A 16,266-nucleotide genomic window follows, 5' to 3' on the forward strand; every position below is an offset into this window, starting at 1 on the left:
TCAGCCGGCCACGGGCCAGGCCAGGAAGGGCTCAGGCCTCAACAATCTAAAGAACAGCCCGGATCCGTTAAAGCCTCATTGACTAATTAACTGAAAATAGTATTCATGGGACGGAGGGAGGCCTGTTAGTAAGTGGGTCCTCCAGCCCAGTAAGGGTCTGCTAAAAACCCAAAGCAAACTGATGCTGAGAGGTCAGAGCAGGGGGAGACACGTAATTGCCCCCTAAAACCAAGAGTCAGAAAAGCCACAAAATGACTGACGACGGTGCAGGAGTCCAGAAGGAGAATGGCCACTTGACAATTCACAAAACAGGACTGAGGCTTTGGGGTTCGGGCCACAATCCAGGGCACAACTTTCTTTGCAAGAAGCCAAAGCACCCCACCTATGTGGGTCTGCTCCATCATGCCTCAGGGGGCAGGAGACACGAGAACTTGCTGACGGAACCATAACGGGGCTTTGGGTCTCCTGACTGCTGGGTCAGCACTCCGTCATTCTCTAGACCCCCAGTCCACCTTCCTATGGGACTGGTTTCACTTCCTGTCCCCAGAACAGTCTTCATTGACACCAAAAGCCAAAGCAAAGAGAGGCGTGGCTGCAAGGAGACCTAGGCTAAAAAGAGTTAAGGAGAGAACGTGGGCAACATTACCAAAGAGCTCCTCAAACATTACTGGTGGAGTTTAGCAGAAAAGGTGACTTCTGTCTGCCTTTTAGGCAACTCCTAACCACGAGAAGTCTACCTCTCCCCGTAAGTACTGATTCATCCTGACATGGCTCTCCTAGCTTCTCTAATCTCATTTAATTCTTAAAACAACCCTGGGGACTTCCCTGGTGGTGCAGTGGTTAAGAATCCGCCTGCCAATGCAGGGGACACGGGTTTGAGCCCTGGTCTGGGAATATCCCACATGCCACGGAGCAACTAAGCCCATGTGCCACAACTACTGAGCCTGAGCTCTAGAGCCCGAGAGCCACAACTACTGAAGCCCATGCGCCTAGAGCCCATGGTCTGCAACAAGAGAAGCCACCACAATGAGAAGCCCATGCACCACAACAAAGAGTAGCCCCTGCTCTCTGCAACTAAAGACAGCCCGCGCACAGCAATGAAGACCCAACGCAGCCAAAAATAAATAAATAAATTAATTAATTAAAAAAAACAATCCTGTGAGAGAAGGATGATTATCCCCGTTTTACAGAGGAGAAGACTAAGGCTCAGTAGAAAAGAGCCCCAGGTAAGGGACAAAACTGTCTGGTTTCCTCATTCTAAGTCTTGTGTCAGACTTCACCAGATCAAACTGTCTCAGGTCTCTGGTTCCAAGAGTTTCAGGCAAACTGATTACTTATAGACTAAGTAATAATTAACTTAGTACTCAGAAAGCTCCATTTTTATCAAATAAGGCTAAAATCAACAAGAAACAATCTTACCCATCAGGTCTGTAGTCCCAACCAGCTGAGGCCAGGTCCTTTCCATGGTACACAGGTTTCACAGCTGTCCTTTCTTAAATGTTCCAACACACAGGAAGGAATTGTTGTGGTTGCTTTTCTTTATTATACTGCCCGGGCTTCTGTAAACATCCAATTTCACTTCTTCCAGAGACCAAGGAAGAAAGAAAAAAATGGCTTATATGAGACTTACATTCAAAGAAGAAATGGATGGCTTGGCTTCCCCGCTTCTGAAACACTCCATCCATAGGTAAACAGCAACCTCTTCTCCTTAGAGACTTCTCAGCCATTCCCAACAGCCTCCTCTCTACAGCCTGAATCCAATCCTGCACCGGGCTGTTCAGAACAAACAGCCTGACATTTAAGCCATCCAGCTGCTGTACCAGTTGATGAGTCATGGTTTTCAGTTGGAAAAGAATGACAAAGTTATCAGTTGGAAAAGAATGACAAAGTTATCTTCTGATTCAGAAAGGCAGCTGATCTTTCAGACATGTTAGTGCTGAGTAAACTGCACCTCCTCCCACCCGTAAAAAGCTGGATTTCTGGACAAGTGTCCTGGAGGGCGGGGGATGGAGAGAGTGTGCTGGGGGAACTGCATCTTTGAAGCAATTGGATACCAGCTGCAGGGCAAGAAACATCTAGCCTGTGATTCCCAAACCAAAGGCTAGTGAGTGAGCCCAGAAATGTGAATCAGTGAACAGGGGGTAACTTTCTTTCCCCCCTCCTTCCTTCCATTCAGTAATACCCATCTCCCCCATATTTTTGTCCCATCCTTAGGATTCCAGCAAGGACCAAACTCTGAATGACTAAAAACAGGAACTTTGCTCAACTCATTCACCATTACATTTCTAGTGCCTAGAACAACACAGACCACGCAGTGGTGCTCAAAAAATACCTGCTGAATGAACAGAAGAATAAAACAAAAATAAGGCTCAGGGGCAGGTTATCTCCATTTCACAGACCGAGGAAAGCTGAGGTATACAATTCTCAGCCACGATGCAACTCCTTTCATTAAATCACCCTGCCAGCAGGCTGAGACCACTCTGATATATTGCACCTTAATGGGGGGTGGGGTGGGGGATACTGAAGGGAGAGCTTCAACTTTCAAAGGAACAAGACTATAAACGGCAAAAGCAAAGACAACGGGTCCTGTCTGGGGCCCTTTAAAATTGCTGCCAAACGGCCAACCATCTGAAGCCAGGTCACTAGAATTTGGAGAGAATGTGTGCCCTAAAAGCCCAGGAGATGATAAATGCTGAGCTTGGGGCACGGGTGCCTCAGGAACGTCCCTCTCCCTCAGCTACTCAGATATCTCAACTCCCCACGTTCATGGGTAACCAAATGGCCAAAACTCAAAGATTCAGCACCTGCAAAACAAGGAAGTGATTCAACAGCCTCTGTACTCGCCTTAGCCTCCTGGGAACCCTCTCACCTACACTCTTCACAACATGTAACATCATCTCTGGCGTCCACTGTGTTGCCTGTGTTAAGCGTTGGGACAGGTCTGCTGTCAGCTCCAGCCGGGAGGAACACTGGGTGAGGAGGATCCTTTACAAGTGCCAGGACAACACACATGGACGTGGTTCTGTGACCACAGTCACACAGTGGTACTCCCTGAGTTTCTCCTGGGCCAGAAAACCAGCCAAAAGGAAGTGATGGCTTCCATTGGCCCAGGCTGTGAGTGAGCTAGGTGAGTGGCCATTCCTCACCTTCCAGGTATGTGGGTGACACCCACCATTCCAGCAGTAGCACAAGTCATTTAATATGAATGCTAGACCCATAATCCCTGTGAGCAGGTACAGCGGACAAGACACCCGGGAAAAAAAATCCCTGACCCTGACCCGAGGGCGGATCTCTACTTCTCCACACTTATTTACCACCTGAGGCCCTGCATGCACCCATCAAGGTGCTCAGTCTCTAACTGCTGGGCTCCCAGGAAGCACCTAAATTTGGCTGTTGAGGGGCAGCCGGTGGGGTTGGCAGGGGACTCTGCACTAAATTCTCAGATTGAATGGGGACGGGGGTCAAGAGAAAAATGGGTGTAGAGCTGAGGTGGGGACAGCAGAGGTGAAAGGGCAGGAGATCTCATTTTTAATAAGATTGGCTGAGGGTGGTAGTAACTGGGGCACCAAGAGTTGGGGGTGGTTTAGCAAAGACTTAGGGATGGGGGTGTCCTCTGATGGTTGGAGATGGAAAGGAAGTATATGGTGGGCTAGGAAGTTAGGGTATGAGTCTGTGAGGACAAGATACATGTAAGACTTGGGATAGGGCTGAGATCAGAGTTATCAAAAAGAAAAGGGTGTGCTCAATAGGGCATCTACTTTAGTGGTGGGTCTTAAATGAGAGTGGGACAGAGGTGGGGAGCTGACCAGGGGGATGTGGGAGATTCGGATAAGAAAGCTGATCCCGAAAAAGGCAAACCAGAATGGTGGGTCCTGAGGAGGCCTGTGTGCAGCATTAGCACGGCCAAAGGGGTTGAGAGGTGAAGACGAGCTGTGTTAGAGGGAGGCGGAGGGATGTGGCCAAGGTCGGGGTTGGAAGTGGGCTACAGGGAGGTCAAGGGTGCGGCTGCATTTACGCAAGACCGGCGGTGAGAGGGTGGGGGTAAGGGCTGGGGTCAGGTCACGAGTGGCAAATAGAAGGGAGAGGCCAGCAGCGGCAGTGCGGGCCGAAGGCTAGTTGGAGTGGGGCACGGGGCTTGGGCTGGGAAGGGTGAGGACTCTGAAGCAGGACAGTCTCAAGGTAACCAGGGGTTTGGGATCACGGAGAGAGCTGCTGTTCCCTGTTCGCCTGTTCCCGTCCCGGCCTCGCCGCCCCTCTGCTGCCCGCCTCGCCCCCAACCCCTAACTCACCAAACGGAGTGGGGAGGGGGGCGGGGGCACTCCCGGTCGCTGCAGCCCCTAAGACTCCGACCGGACGCTGCGGCCTCCGGACTACTGACAACAGGAAGCGGTTCCCGCGGCGCCTGACGCCGTCCATCACGTCAGCTGGGCGTCCGGCCCCGCCCTGCCCCTCGGAGCCAATCGCGGGGCGCGGAGGAACCGCGGGGCGGGGCCAGCGCGCTTGGGCGCCCAAGGGTTCCCAGGCCCGGAGCAGAGACGTGATCTGGGAGACTCGCGATCCTCGCCTTTCTGTTGGGCGCAGAGAGGCAACGCCACAGACTCCGGGCGGAGTGCGTTCTCACTGCCTGCCTCTCGCAGGGTCTGCGTCAGACGAGATCCTGGCTTCTGGCTTCCTGACCTTATCTGGCCGCAGCACTATCTGCGTAGAATTGGGGCCGACACATGGCCGCCTTCAGCGAAGGTTGCCCACTTGTAAAATGGGACCAACGCCTATCCCGTTTTTCCTCCCCCAGGGCATCAGCGTAGCCCGGTGGGCAGAGCGCAGGCCCAACTTAGAGCTTCCCTCCAGCTCTCAGGAAAAACGTAGATGTTTTGAGCACAGCTTATACCAAGTGAGCTCCTTGAGGTCCTCTGGGCATTGTCCTGTAACGCGCCATCATCCCCGCGCCGCACATGCTCAAGCAATTCTCATACAGCCTTGTTTGCTTTACATCGTATAAGTGCTATTTCTCTTTCAAATGGAATCAGAGCAAAAGGTCAAAAGTAGCAGGGGTGTCCTGCCATACTTCAGACATTTAACACATGCAGGCTTTGATCGACTGAGAGCCTAGGGTCTGAGCGTGGGCCAGGGGCAGAGAGGTACCACTACATGCAGGTCCAGGGGACCCTGGAGTGGCTTACAGGGCTGGGAGAGGAGGGGACAGGCTAGTTCTTAGGAGCAAGCTCCACTGATCTCTGCTGGATTCCTGTGCTCCATCCGCCTCTCCAGGGAAGGTGTTCCTCATATCTCTGGGAAGACTGAGGTCCCAGTGTAAGCAGTTGTGTATGTGTGTGTGTGTGTGTGTGTGTGGGTGTGTGGGTGTTCCCAGGAGGAAAAGAACCCGATATAGCTTTTTGACATAAGAGAAGCCATTTTCAGCCTAAGCCATTTTGTGATCTGAGCCTGGCCACAATGCTTGCCTTTGAACAGGCCTCAGTAATTAATGATCTTAAAGGAAAAAAGGAATGGAGGAAAGCCATCAAGAAACAATAATTCCGCGATAAAACAGGAGTCCTAGTTCCTCCTTAAGGGATAGACTTAATAATCTGATACATATCTTTGAGTTGTACTACAGGAACTAAGGACCCCCACCCAGGTGGAGGGTGGTAACTACATGCTAAGACCGCAGACTGGTGGAAAATGAAGGAATGATGATGTTGACCTTTTCTGACCCTGGTGACTTCAATCAACTAAAGCTTGGACTCTGTCAGCCTTTGCCCCTATTCTATGTTGAATTGCCCTCTGCTCAAGCCCCTTCATGAAGTGTGCATGTGCCCTTAGTTTAAAACTGCCCCAGTTTTGCTGTTTGCGGAGATGCTGCTTTGGGAAGGATCCTCCATGTTCTCTTGCTGCAAGTAATAAACCCTTCCTTCTGGTCTTTGACTTGGTGGTGATATTGAATTGGTCGACTGGACCTGTGCCAGGGTCCTGGCCAGCTGAGACCCCTGGTCTCTGCCAAGGAGGTTTTTTCTGCTTGGATTTGCACAGCCAATAATGAAACCGATGATGGACTGGAACAGACAAGCTTTATTCAATGGCTAAAGAATGGAGAAGAGGGGCTTCCCTGGTGGCACAGTGGTTAAGAATCTGCCTGCCAATGCAGGGACCCGGGTTCAAGCCCTGGTCCGGGAAGTTCCCACATGCCGCAGAGCAATGAAGCCAGTGCGCCACAACTACTGAGCCTGCGCTTGAGAGCCCACGAGCCACAACTACAGAAGCCCGTGTGCCTAGAGCCCATGGTCCGCAACAAGAAAAGCCACTGTAATGAGAAGCCGCGCACCGCAACGAACAGTGGCTCCAGCTCGCCACAACTAGAGAAAGCCCGCGTGCAGCAACGAAGACCCAAAGCAGCCAAAAATAAATAAATAAAATAAATAAATGAATAAAAAAAGAGAAAGAATGGAGAAGAGGAACTTTTCTCAAATCAACTTCTCAACCCAACTCAGGTGGAGACATCATATATATAGGAGAGGTAAAAGAGAGTGAATTGGAAAGAGAAGAGGAATATTTGTGAGTTATCCAACAACAGGGGTGTGGTTTGGACGCGGAATTGATGCAATACTCCTTTTCAGTCCTTGTCCGGGCTCTTCCAGTTGTCATGGCAATTGTCAACTGTCATGGCGCTAGTGGGTGTGTCATTCAGCATGGTAATTCATTACAATGAGGCTTAAGGTCTACTGGGAGTCAAATCTTCCACCATCTTGGGCCTAGTTGGTTCTAACCACTTCTTGTTTTTCTCTTTGCAGCTTCCTCCTGAAACTTAGATAAGAGACTTGGTTTCCATTCGAGGGAGGGATAGGTGGATGATTCTGGAGAAACAGCCTTGGTAATAACAGTTGTGTCTTTTAGGGACTTCCCTGGTGGTCCAGTGGTAAAGAATCCGCCTTCCAATGCAGGGGGCACGGGTTCAATCCCTGGTCAGGGAACTAAGATCCCACACGCTGAGGGGCATCTAAGCCCACGCACCTCAACTAGAGAGCCTGCATGCTGCAAACTACAGAGCCCCACGTGCCCTGGAGCCTGCGCACCACAACTAGAGAAGAGAAAACCCACACGCCACAACTAGAGAGAAGACCGGCACCACAGCGAAGGGCTCGCGCACCACAGCGAAAAATCCCACGTGCCACAACGAAGATCCCGCGTGCTGCAACTAAGACCCAACGCGGCCAAAAATAAACAAATAATAAATCTTTTTTTAAAAGTTATATCTTTTGGCTTGACAGCCAACAAGAGGTGAACCCAGCTTTCAGGTGACACCAATGACAGTTTCCACTTATAAAAGCGTCTGCTGGGGCTGTGGTCGGCCCCTTCCGTAATTCTCCAGCAGTGAGAACCACCGCATCTTCAGCTTTAGGCTAGATGCATCTGACTGCTGAGCACCTTCACTGGAGTTAACGGTTGAGCGGAAAGATTAGAAATAAGGACATAGAGGCAAAGTGTTCTCTCAGGGCCGAACTCATTGTAAACAAGGTGGAAAGTAAGAGATTTACTAGGGAAATCCGGTTACCTTGGCAGAAGGACAGTGTTTCTGGTCATGATTGGCACAGCAAGAGCCTCACTGGCTTGGCACAAGCATGCCCTCCCCACAAATGGAACATGCAACGTCCCTCGGTTATTCTTTTTTTTTTTTTTTTAATTTTATTTATTTTTGGCTGTGTTGGGTCTTCGTTGCTGTGTGCGGGCTTTCTCTAGTTGTGGTGAGCGGGGGCTACTGTTCGTTGCGGTGTGCGGGCTTCTCATGGCAGTGGCTTCTCTTGTTGCGGAGCACCGGCTCCAGGCGCGTGGGCTTCAGTAGTTGTGGCTCGCGGGCTCTAGAGGGCAGGCTCAGTAGTTGTGGCACACGGGCTGAGTTGCTCCGCGGCATGTGGGATCTTCATGGACCAGGGCTCGAACCTGTGTCCCCTGCATTGGCAGGGGGATTCTTAACCACTGCACCACCAGGAAAGTCCTCCCTCAGTTATTCTGATAGGGGCAGAGTAAAGTAGGTGATTAAATAGTTAATCCCACTAGGGGATTGTAAGCAAAAAAAAAAAGTATGGGAGACCCCTGTAAGTTAACGATTACTCAAGAAAGCAGGTTTGCTTAACCACAAAGCCAAGCAGGCTTGCTTAGCAACAAAACCATGCAACAGAAGCAAGAGACATGCCCCCAAACTATAAAACAATGGTGGCATGAGACCCACATCCTGACCAGTGAGCTCAGTAAGTTAATGACCCCTAGGACATACTCTCTGGACACATAAAAAACAATAATTTATGGAAAGGTGATATTTCAACGTGAAAGACTCTCATTGTACTGAGACCTGGAATAATTTTTACATAGTCCCATGACAGAGAAAACCCCTCCGCCCGACATAGAGGAGGACTAATGATGGAAGCATGACGTCTACTCAAGAATGAGGAAGACGGTGGTCTTTTCCCCCTCCTCACTTTTCCTTTGATTATAAAACTGTAGCCCACTGAGTTCTCAGGGCGGGGCACCCTCTCACCCACCCGCTTGTAAGCCTCACAAGTGTCCTCTTCTAATAAATCACTTCTTATCTAACACTTTGCCTCACTGAATTCTTTCTGTGCTGAGACATAAAGAACCAGAGCTCTTTGGAGCCCCCTGAAACGCCACCTAGCGGTTTCAATTGGGATGAATGTTTGCACAGCTGCCATCTGCAAAAGCTGTGGGAGTCCCCTGGATTAATGCTGTCTGACTTTTCAGCAGCACCCCCATCTCCCGGTCTTCTCTTATTTCCCAGGCTTCTCAGCCTCTGTGAAAAATCTGTGGGCTTGTCTTCCTCTCTTCATCTTGCTCTACAAAACTTTGTAAAGCTGAATAAAGCCTTGGATCCGGGCAGGCGGCTGGGGGTGGGACGGCTGGAGAATGAAGGGGCATTCCATGAAAGGTTTTACACATGGACCAAGAGTCCACCAGGTAGACTCCAGCTAGAAAAAGAATCTCACATTACCACACAATTTGAACAATAATAAAAGCACTTGCAAACTGCTAGACAAGAGAGCTTGAAATGCATGCTGGAGGAGGTGACTTTTGATGGATTTAAGTTTTAGGGACTTCCCTAGTAGCGTAGTGGTTAAGAATCCGCCTGCCAATGCAGGGGACACGGGTTCAAGCCCTGGTCTGGGAAGATTCCACATGCTGCCCAACAGAGACTCCTCTGCTCCCTGTGATTCAGTGGGCACTGAAGTACTGGTTTAAGACCCCACCCAGCATATGCACATGACCATGGCTGGCCAATCAGGGTCTCCTCCTCCCGGACACATGGTCCAAAGGTGTGGAGTGGGAATGACTAATGACCATCTTTGCTGTCAGGGGGCAGGAGTCCTCTGGAGGCTGAATCCATGAGAGAGGAAAGCAGAGTCAAGGGACAGATGGGGAGAGGATGACGTTGTTTGAGTCCTGGAAGCAGCCAGCTCTAAGCCCGTGGGCTTCCTGGTTATGCGAGCTGATATACTGTGTGCCATTTGTGGGTTAAGCATCTTTCACTTGGAACATAAAGAGCAGTGACTAATATATTATCTTTGTGAACTTGGGCGAGTTATTTACTCCCCCATCCCCGCCCCCAAGTCTCAGTTTCCTTATCTGTTAATTGGGGAGAATAAGATCTACCTCACAGGTCGCTGTAAGATGAGATAACATACACCCTCAATGTGTGATAGCTGTTAGTGATACAATAATTCTATTTGTGGAGACACAGGATTTATTGGCTCTGCAAACAGGGCTTGGTGGACACGTGTGTTACGAGACCCCCTGCTGTAACTCGTCTTCCCAGGACTTGCGGCCACATCTTGGAAACCCACTGCTCCACGGGTTGCCTCTTGAGCAGAGCAACGTCTAATCTCCTGTCCCCTTTTGGTCTATGCTTATTCCTTCTCTAAAAGCATCATGTGGTGTTGCATATTCCCCCTACCCGCGTTGCGGGAAAGAAAGTGGGGCCCGAGTGGATGCTCACGTTCCAGGTCTCAGGCGAGTCCCTGGGATGGCTGCCGAGTGTGGGTTCTTGGCTTCTCGCAGGAAAGAATTCAAGAGTGAGCTATATAGTAAAGTGAAAGAAGGTTTATTCAGGGAGATACACACTCCACAGACAGAGTGTGAGCCATCTCGGAAGGTGAGAGGCCCCGAGGTATGGGGCTCTCAGTTTTCATAGGGGTGGGTAATTTCATAGGCTAATGAGTGGGAGGAGTATTCCAGCTATTTTGGGGAAGGGGTGGGGGTGTCCAGGATTTAGGCTACGCCCACTTTTTGACCATTTATGATCAGCCTTGGAACTGTCATGGCGCCTGTGGGTGTGTCATTTAGCGTGCTGATATGTTACGAGTGTGTACTGAGGTTCAAGGTCTAGTGGAAGTCGACTCGTCCGCCATCTTGGACCTAGTTGATTCTAACGTTTATGTCGCATGCTCTGGCTATGTCATTCTTTTTTTTTTTTTTTTTTTTTTGCGGTACACGGGCCTCTCACTGTTGTGGTCTCTCCCGTTGCGGAGCACAGGCTCCGGACGCGCAGGCTCACCGGTCATGGCTCACGAGACCAGCCGCTCCGCGGCATGTGGTATCTTCCCGGACTGGGGCGCGAACCCGTGTCCCCTGCATCAGCAGGCGGACTCTCAACCACTGCGCCACCAGGGAAGCCCCTATGTCATTCTTTAGAGGTTGTGCCCTGCCCCCTTCCTCCTGTTTCACTTGGAAGGTATGCATTCTGCAGAACACTTCTTTCTGTTACACAACTAGGAATATCCTTACCAACAGGTCCCATGGCTGCTGTTTATTGATGCAGAATAAAATCACAGTCATCTGCATACATTTCTCAAGAGAAAAAAAAAAATGCCGTCAACCAGTGCTTGACAATAGGTTGTTTTTCCCTTTTTTAAAAAAAATTTGGGGCTTCCCTGGTGGCACAGTGGTTGAGAATCTGCCTGCCAGTGCAGGGGACACGGGTTCGAGCCCTGGTCTGGGAGGATCCCACATGCCGCAGAGCAACTGGGCCCGTGAGCCACAAGTACTGAGCCTGGGCGTTTGGAGCCTGTGCTCCGCAACGAGAGCGGCCGCGACAGTGAAAGGCCCGCATACCGCGATGAAGAGTGGCCCCCGCTCTCTGCAACTAGAGAAAGCCCTCGCGCAGAAATGAAGACCCAACATAGCCAAAAATAAATTAATTAATTGAAAAAAAAGAATAATGAATTTAAAAAATAAAAAATAAAAAGTAATTTATTTATTTTTGGTTGCATTAGGTCTTCGTTGCTGCACGTGGGCTTTCTTTAGTTGTGTCGAGCAGGGGCTACTCTTCGTTGCGGTGCGCAGGCTTGTCATTGCGGGGGCTTCTCTTGCTGTGGAGCACGGGCTCTAGGCGTTCAGGCTTCAGTAGCTGTGGCTCGCGGGCTCTAGAGCGCAGGCTCAGTAGTTGTGGCGCACGGGTGTAGTTGCTCTGCGGCATGTGGGGTCTTCCCGGACCAGGGATGGAACCAGTGTCCCCTGCATTGGCAGGCAGATTCTTAACCACTGCACCACCAGGAAAGCCCTGTTTTTCCTTTAACATCCCCTTGCTACTTCACATTGTTGTCTGTGAGCTCACAAGAGCAGAGAGATGGTGGCAGGAGCTAAAAGTTCACACTGTGAAAAAAAATTAAATGTGAAATCATAATATCTATTAACTTATTTTGTTTTAGGCTGATTGCAAAGTCATCTCCTGGGAATCACTGTCCTGGTACAGTGACCCTACATGGAAATTTCTATTTATTTGTTTATTTATTTATGGCTGCACCGGGTCTTAGTTGTGGCATGCAGGATCTTTAGTTGCGGCATGTGGGCTTCTTTAGTTGCAGCATGAGAACTGTTAGTTGTAGCATGCATGCAGGATCTAGTTCCCCGACCAGGGATCGAACCCGGGCCTTCTGCATTGGGAACATGGAGTCTTACCCACTGGACCACCAGGGAAGTCCCCCTATATGGGGATTTCTAATTCCCAGTTTGTTTTTTTTAATTTAATTACTTAATACAAATACATGATATAAAATTCAAAAGGTACAAAACGGAATATGGTGCTGCAGTCTCCCAGTTTTCTTCCCTGAGAGCAACTACCGTTATGAGTTTGTGTGCCCTTCCGGAGATATTCTGTACCAGCATCATCCAATAGAACCATAGTGATGAAACAGTCTATCTGCATATTGTCCAATATGGTAGCCATTAGCCACATGTGACTATTGAGCACTTGAAATGTGGCTAGTGTGACTTAGGAGCTGACTTTTAAAATTTATTTAATTTGCATTAATTTAAATTGGGATTTACATAGCTACATGCAGTCGTGGCTACTGTATTGGACTGTGCAGTTCTATACTGTACATCTAACACAAAGTGTATAGTAGCATCTTGCTTTATTCACACAACAACACATACATCTTGGAGATAGATTGTTCCAGTCTGCCTTATTTATTTTTTTTTTTTTGCGGTATGCGGGCCTCTCACTGCTGTGGCCTCTCCCGTTGCGGAGCACAGGCTGCGGACGCACAGGCCCAGCGGCCATGGCTCACGGGCCCAGCCGCTCCGCGGCATGTGGGATCCTCCCGGACCGGGGCACGAACCCGTGTCCCCTGCATCAGCAGGCGGACTCTCAACCACTGCGCCACCAGGGAAGCCCCTGCCTTATTTTTAAAACCTGCTCTCGTAATCCAGTAAGGCAATCCCTTACCCAGTCTAGAGAAGTCATCACTTTTAATAAAAAGCTCTAAAATCTTTTACATGCATCATAACCAGCACATCTCTCAAGAATGCTGCGTTCCCCACCCCTCCACTTATACCGGCCTGGGCCTGAGTAGTTTGACATTGAATAGTCCCTTTTAGGGACTGGAAGCTACGACTTACCATGAGTCACTGCCCTAAAATACGCTTTCCACCCTCATGCCCTGTGCCTGGAATTCAGTGGTGATGGTGGCATTCTTTAGGGTTAATCATGGCTCCCTTTAAGTGGTTCTCCTTTAGGGCGAAAAGTCTGCAGGGCAAGGCAACAATGAACGGAGAGCATCTGGGGCCAGTTTTGCTTCTGCCCCGATGACAGGGACAAAGACATGATGAGAGGGGCCAAGGGGCTTTGTGGAGCCATGTGGGCTCTGATGGTGAATCTCACTGTTCTTAAAGTTGTCTTTAAGTCCACGTGGATCCCTAACTAGGATTGTGGTTTTATTTAAATTTTTTTATTTTTATTTTTTTTTATTTTTGGTCGCACCACACAGCACATGGGATCTTAGTTCTCCGACAAGGGATCGAACCTGGGCCCTAGGTAGTGAAAGTGCCTAGTCCTAACAACTGGACCGCCAGGGAACTCCCTAGGATTGTGCTTTTAGACAGCCTTCCTCTTAGGATATTTCAGGCAGTGAGTCTCTTTCCAGTGTCAAATGGAGTCTAGAGAAAGACATTTCACTAACCTGTTTTGATGTTTACCCTGTACAAACCTTTTCTTCTGTGAGGTCCCTATGTGAGGCTGATGTGGGTAAAAAACTCAGCTCCAAATGGCATAGTTCCTTTGCAGCTTATGGGGCCAATACATAGCATCTTGTGCTGACCTCTAGGAGGTCGGTCTGTATTTCACAAGGAATCATAAGGGGAGAATGAAGAAATGGTCTAAAATTCACTGAAGAATGTTCCTGAGTCATCACTGGGGGCAGGGCCTGCTACTAGACATTGGGGAGAGGAAGGAGATATGATTCTTGCCTTGTCAGCATTCCTGACCTAATAGAGAACAGTGTTTGGGTCTGCACACTGATGGACACTGTCTTTCACAATGTTCCATTTAGAGGTGACACCTGAAAGAGTGGAAGGTGTGCATTCTGCGGAACACTTACTTCTGTTACAGAACCAGGAATATCCGTGCCAACGGGTCCTATGGCTGCTGTTTATTGATGCGGAATAAAATCACAGTCATCTGCACACATCCCAAACCAAGACTCAGCCACATCCTGGGACAGATAGAATCATTAGTCCCGATTCCTCATCCCTCCCTGCATCCATACTCTTTGCCATGTCTCACTGTGGGCAGAGTGTACTGTCCAGTCCCCTGGCTTGGGTCTTGGCCATGTGACTTGCTTTGGCTCATGGAATGGGCAGAAATGAGAGCGTGCCAGTTCCGTGCCCAGCTGGAGGAAGCCTGATGCTGCTTGCCCCCGTATGCTTCTCTTGGGTAGCTGCTGCCTCTTCAGCCCGGGCCCCTGAATGAACACACATGGAAAAGAGCTACCTTGGCTGATCTGCAGACCAGCAATGAGAAGCAGAGCAGACCCAGCCAGCAGAGCATTAAACCATAGCTGTACCAGCCAAACGGCAGACTGATGGGAATCGTTATTCCAACCCACTGAATTTCTGGATGGGTTTATTACATAGCGTTATTGTGGCAGTAACTAACCAGTACATGTACCCACTCTTTTATTAGGTTATCAGTTCAGCTGCTGCAATAGAGACCCTAAACAACAGTGGGTTAAATAAGAAAGACATTTATTGATCTCTCGTGTAAGAATCTGGTTAAGTAGTCCAGGGTTAGTTTGGTGGCTCGTGTGTCAGGGAGCCAGGCTCCACCATTCTCCGTGTGACCCTCTTCCACCCGAAGCCTTCATATTGTTCACAGATCGAAGTCTTACCGAAATATTCCACAGTGTGGCGCCAAAACCTCGTTCCAACATCACCGTCCAGCACCTAAGGCCTCACCTTGAACCATGATTCCGCTTCTCTTTCAGGCCTGGGGACTTGTCCTCTTCTTGAATGGGCGTGCTCCCCTCCACGTCCCCAAATTGGTGCTCCGCTGCCATCCTCCAGGTGTCAACGCATCTCACTCTCACCAGGACCCCAGGGGCCAGAACTGGTGCTCCCCAGGAGTGAGAGGCCCTCACCTCCGTGGGGGGTGGGGGGAGCCGTCCAGTGTCCAAGACAAGAGTCCAGTCTCCCTCCCAGTCATCCTCGCACCTGGCCTCTCCCACCCTCAAATCCCTGCTCACCTCCGACCCCGAAGAAGCCAGAGAACCTCGGCAGCCCCTACTTCCCTGCCCCCCTTCCTTCCACACCTCAGCAGTTCAGTGAGCGTAACAAGGCTTGTTAAAATGGGTCCCTCTGCTTCTGAGGTTGACTCAGGATGGGTGGGCACGTGGGTTTGGAGGGTGACAGGCTCTCTGCTGGACCAAACTCTAGCCAGGCTCCTCTGAGCCTTCCTCTAGATCCAACCTTGGCCTATAAAGACGTCAACAAACACTAACAGAGTTTCTAACAGCTCGAGACCACATTTCTAGGATGACCCTAGCCCTCCTTAAAGTGGCTGCCTGAAAAAAGCTCAAGGCTGCCTAAAGGATTTGCTGTTTGTTCTAGCCAACACCTCAAGATAGGGCTCTTGTCTCCCGGCTTCTGGGACAGGGTAGGAGCCTAACTTTGAGAAGCCTCAGTTAGCCAGCACAGATGGGTTTCACGTGACCACCCCGCCTTCCCCTTCTCACTTCTCTGACTAGACAGACCCTCCCCCCTCCTCATCCCCTCATCTTCCCTTTAAAAGCCCTGTACCAGTCGCAGTTGAGTTCAGTTCATGATGGTCTCTTTCCCTCTACCACTGCAATTGTACATTACTGATTGAATTCTGATTTTACCACTTTAAGTAGCATGTGGCTTTGTTTCTTTTTGATAAGGGGGGGCGTGTGTGTGTCCAAGACTAGACTTTTATTTTTATTTACTTATTTAGGATCAGCGTTTTATTTTTAAATTTTTATTTATTATTTGTTTATTTTCTTTACTTTTTGGCTGCGTCAGGTCTTAGTTGCAGCATGTGGGATCCTTTTGTTGCAGCGCGCAGGATCTTCGTTGTAGGGCTCGGGCTTCTCTCTAGTTGTGGCGAGCAGGTTCTCTCTCTCTAGTTGTGGCACGGGTTCCAGAACGCGTGGGCTCTGTAGTTTGTGACGCGCGGGCTCTCTCGTTGAGGCGTGCAAACTCAGTAGTTGTGACGCGCGGGCTTAGTTGCCCTGTGGCATGTGGGATCCTAGTTCCCCGAACAGGGATTGAACCCACATCCCCTGCATTGGAAGGCAGATTATTTATTTACTTATATTATTTTTTTTTTAATTTATTTTTGTCTGTGCTGTGTTTTCATTGCTGCACGAAGGCTTTCTCTAGTTGCGGTGAGCTGGAGCTACTCTCTGTTGTGATGCGCGGGCTTCTCATTGCGGTGGCTTTTCTTGTTGTGGAGCACGGGCTCTACGCAAG

At 49.7% G+C, this 16,266-nt stretch overlaps 1 protein-coding gene across 16 annotated transcripts in view; it reads right to left on the reverse strand.

Annotated features, from left to right (window-relative positions):
* PLEKHM1 (pleckstrin homology and RUN domain containing M1) overlaps positions 1-4,401 on the reverse strand; it is a 50,775-nt gene extending 46,374 nt beyond the window's left edge. For 7 of the 16 annotated variants that reach the window (XM_089901349.1, XM_089901347.1, XM_089901342.1 and 4 more), the window contains exons 1-2: positions 4,290-4,401; positions 1,420-1,581 (exon numbers count right to left, since the gene is read on the reverse strand). Coding sequence is in view for 8 of the 16 variants with exons in the window: in XM_089901342.1 (XP_089757468.1) it covers positions 1,420-1,465 (46 nt within the window). In the remaining 8 variants the exon portion in view is untranslated. Of the gene's footprint in view, positions 1-1,419; positions 1,582-1,699 lie in introns of all 16 variants that reach the window. The other 9 variants (XM_089901338.1, XM_089901341.1, XM_089901340.1 and 6 more) reach the window with 3 other exon arrangements.
* Positions 4,402-16,266: the final 11,865 nt, after the last annotated feature.

Source organism: Delphinapterus leucas, chromosome 19 (genome assembly GCF_059928025.1).
Source record: "Delphinapterus leucas isolate spDelLeu-1000000601 "Yukka" chromosome 19, BTC_Dleu_Yukka2, whole genome shotgun sequence".
Lineage (NCBI taxonomy): Eukaryota > Metazoa > Chordata > Mammalia > Artiodactyla > Monodontidae > Delphinapterus > Delphinapterus leucas.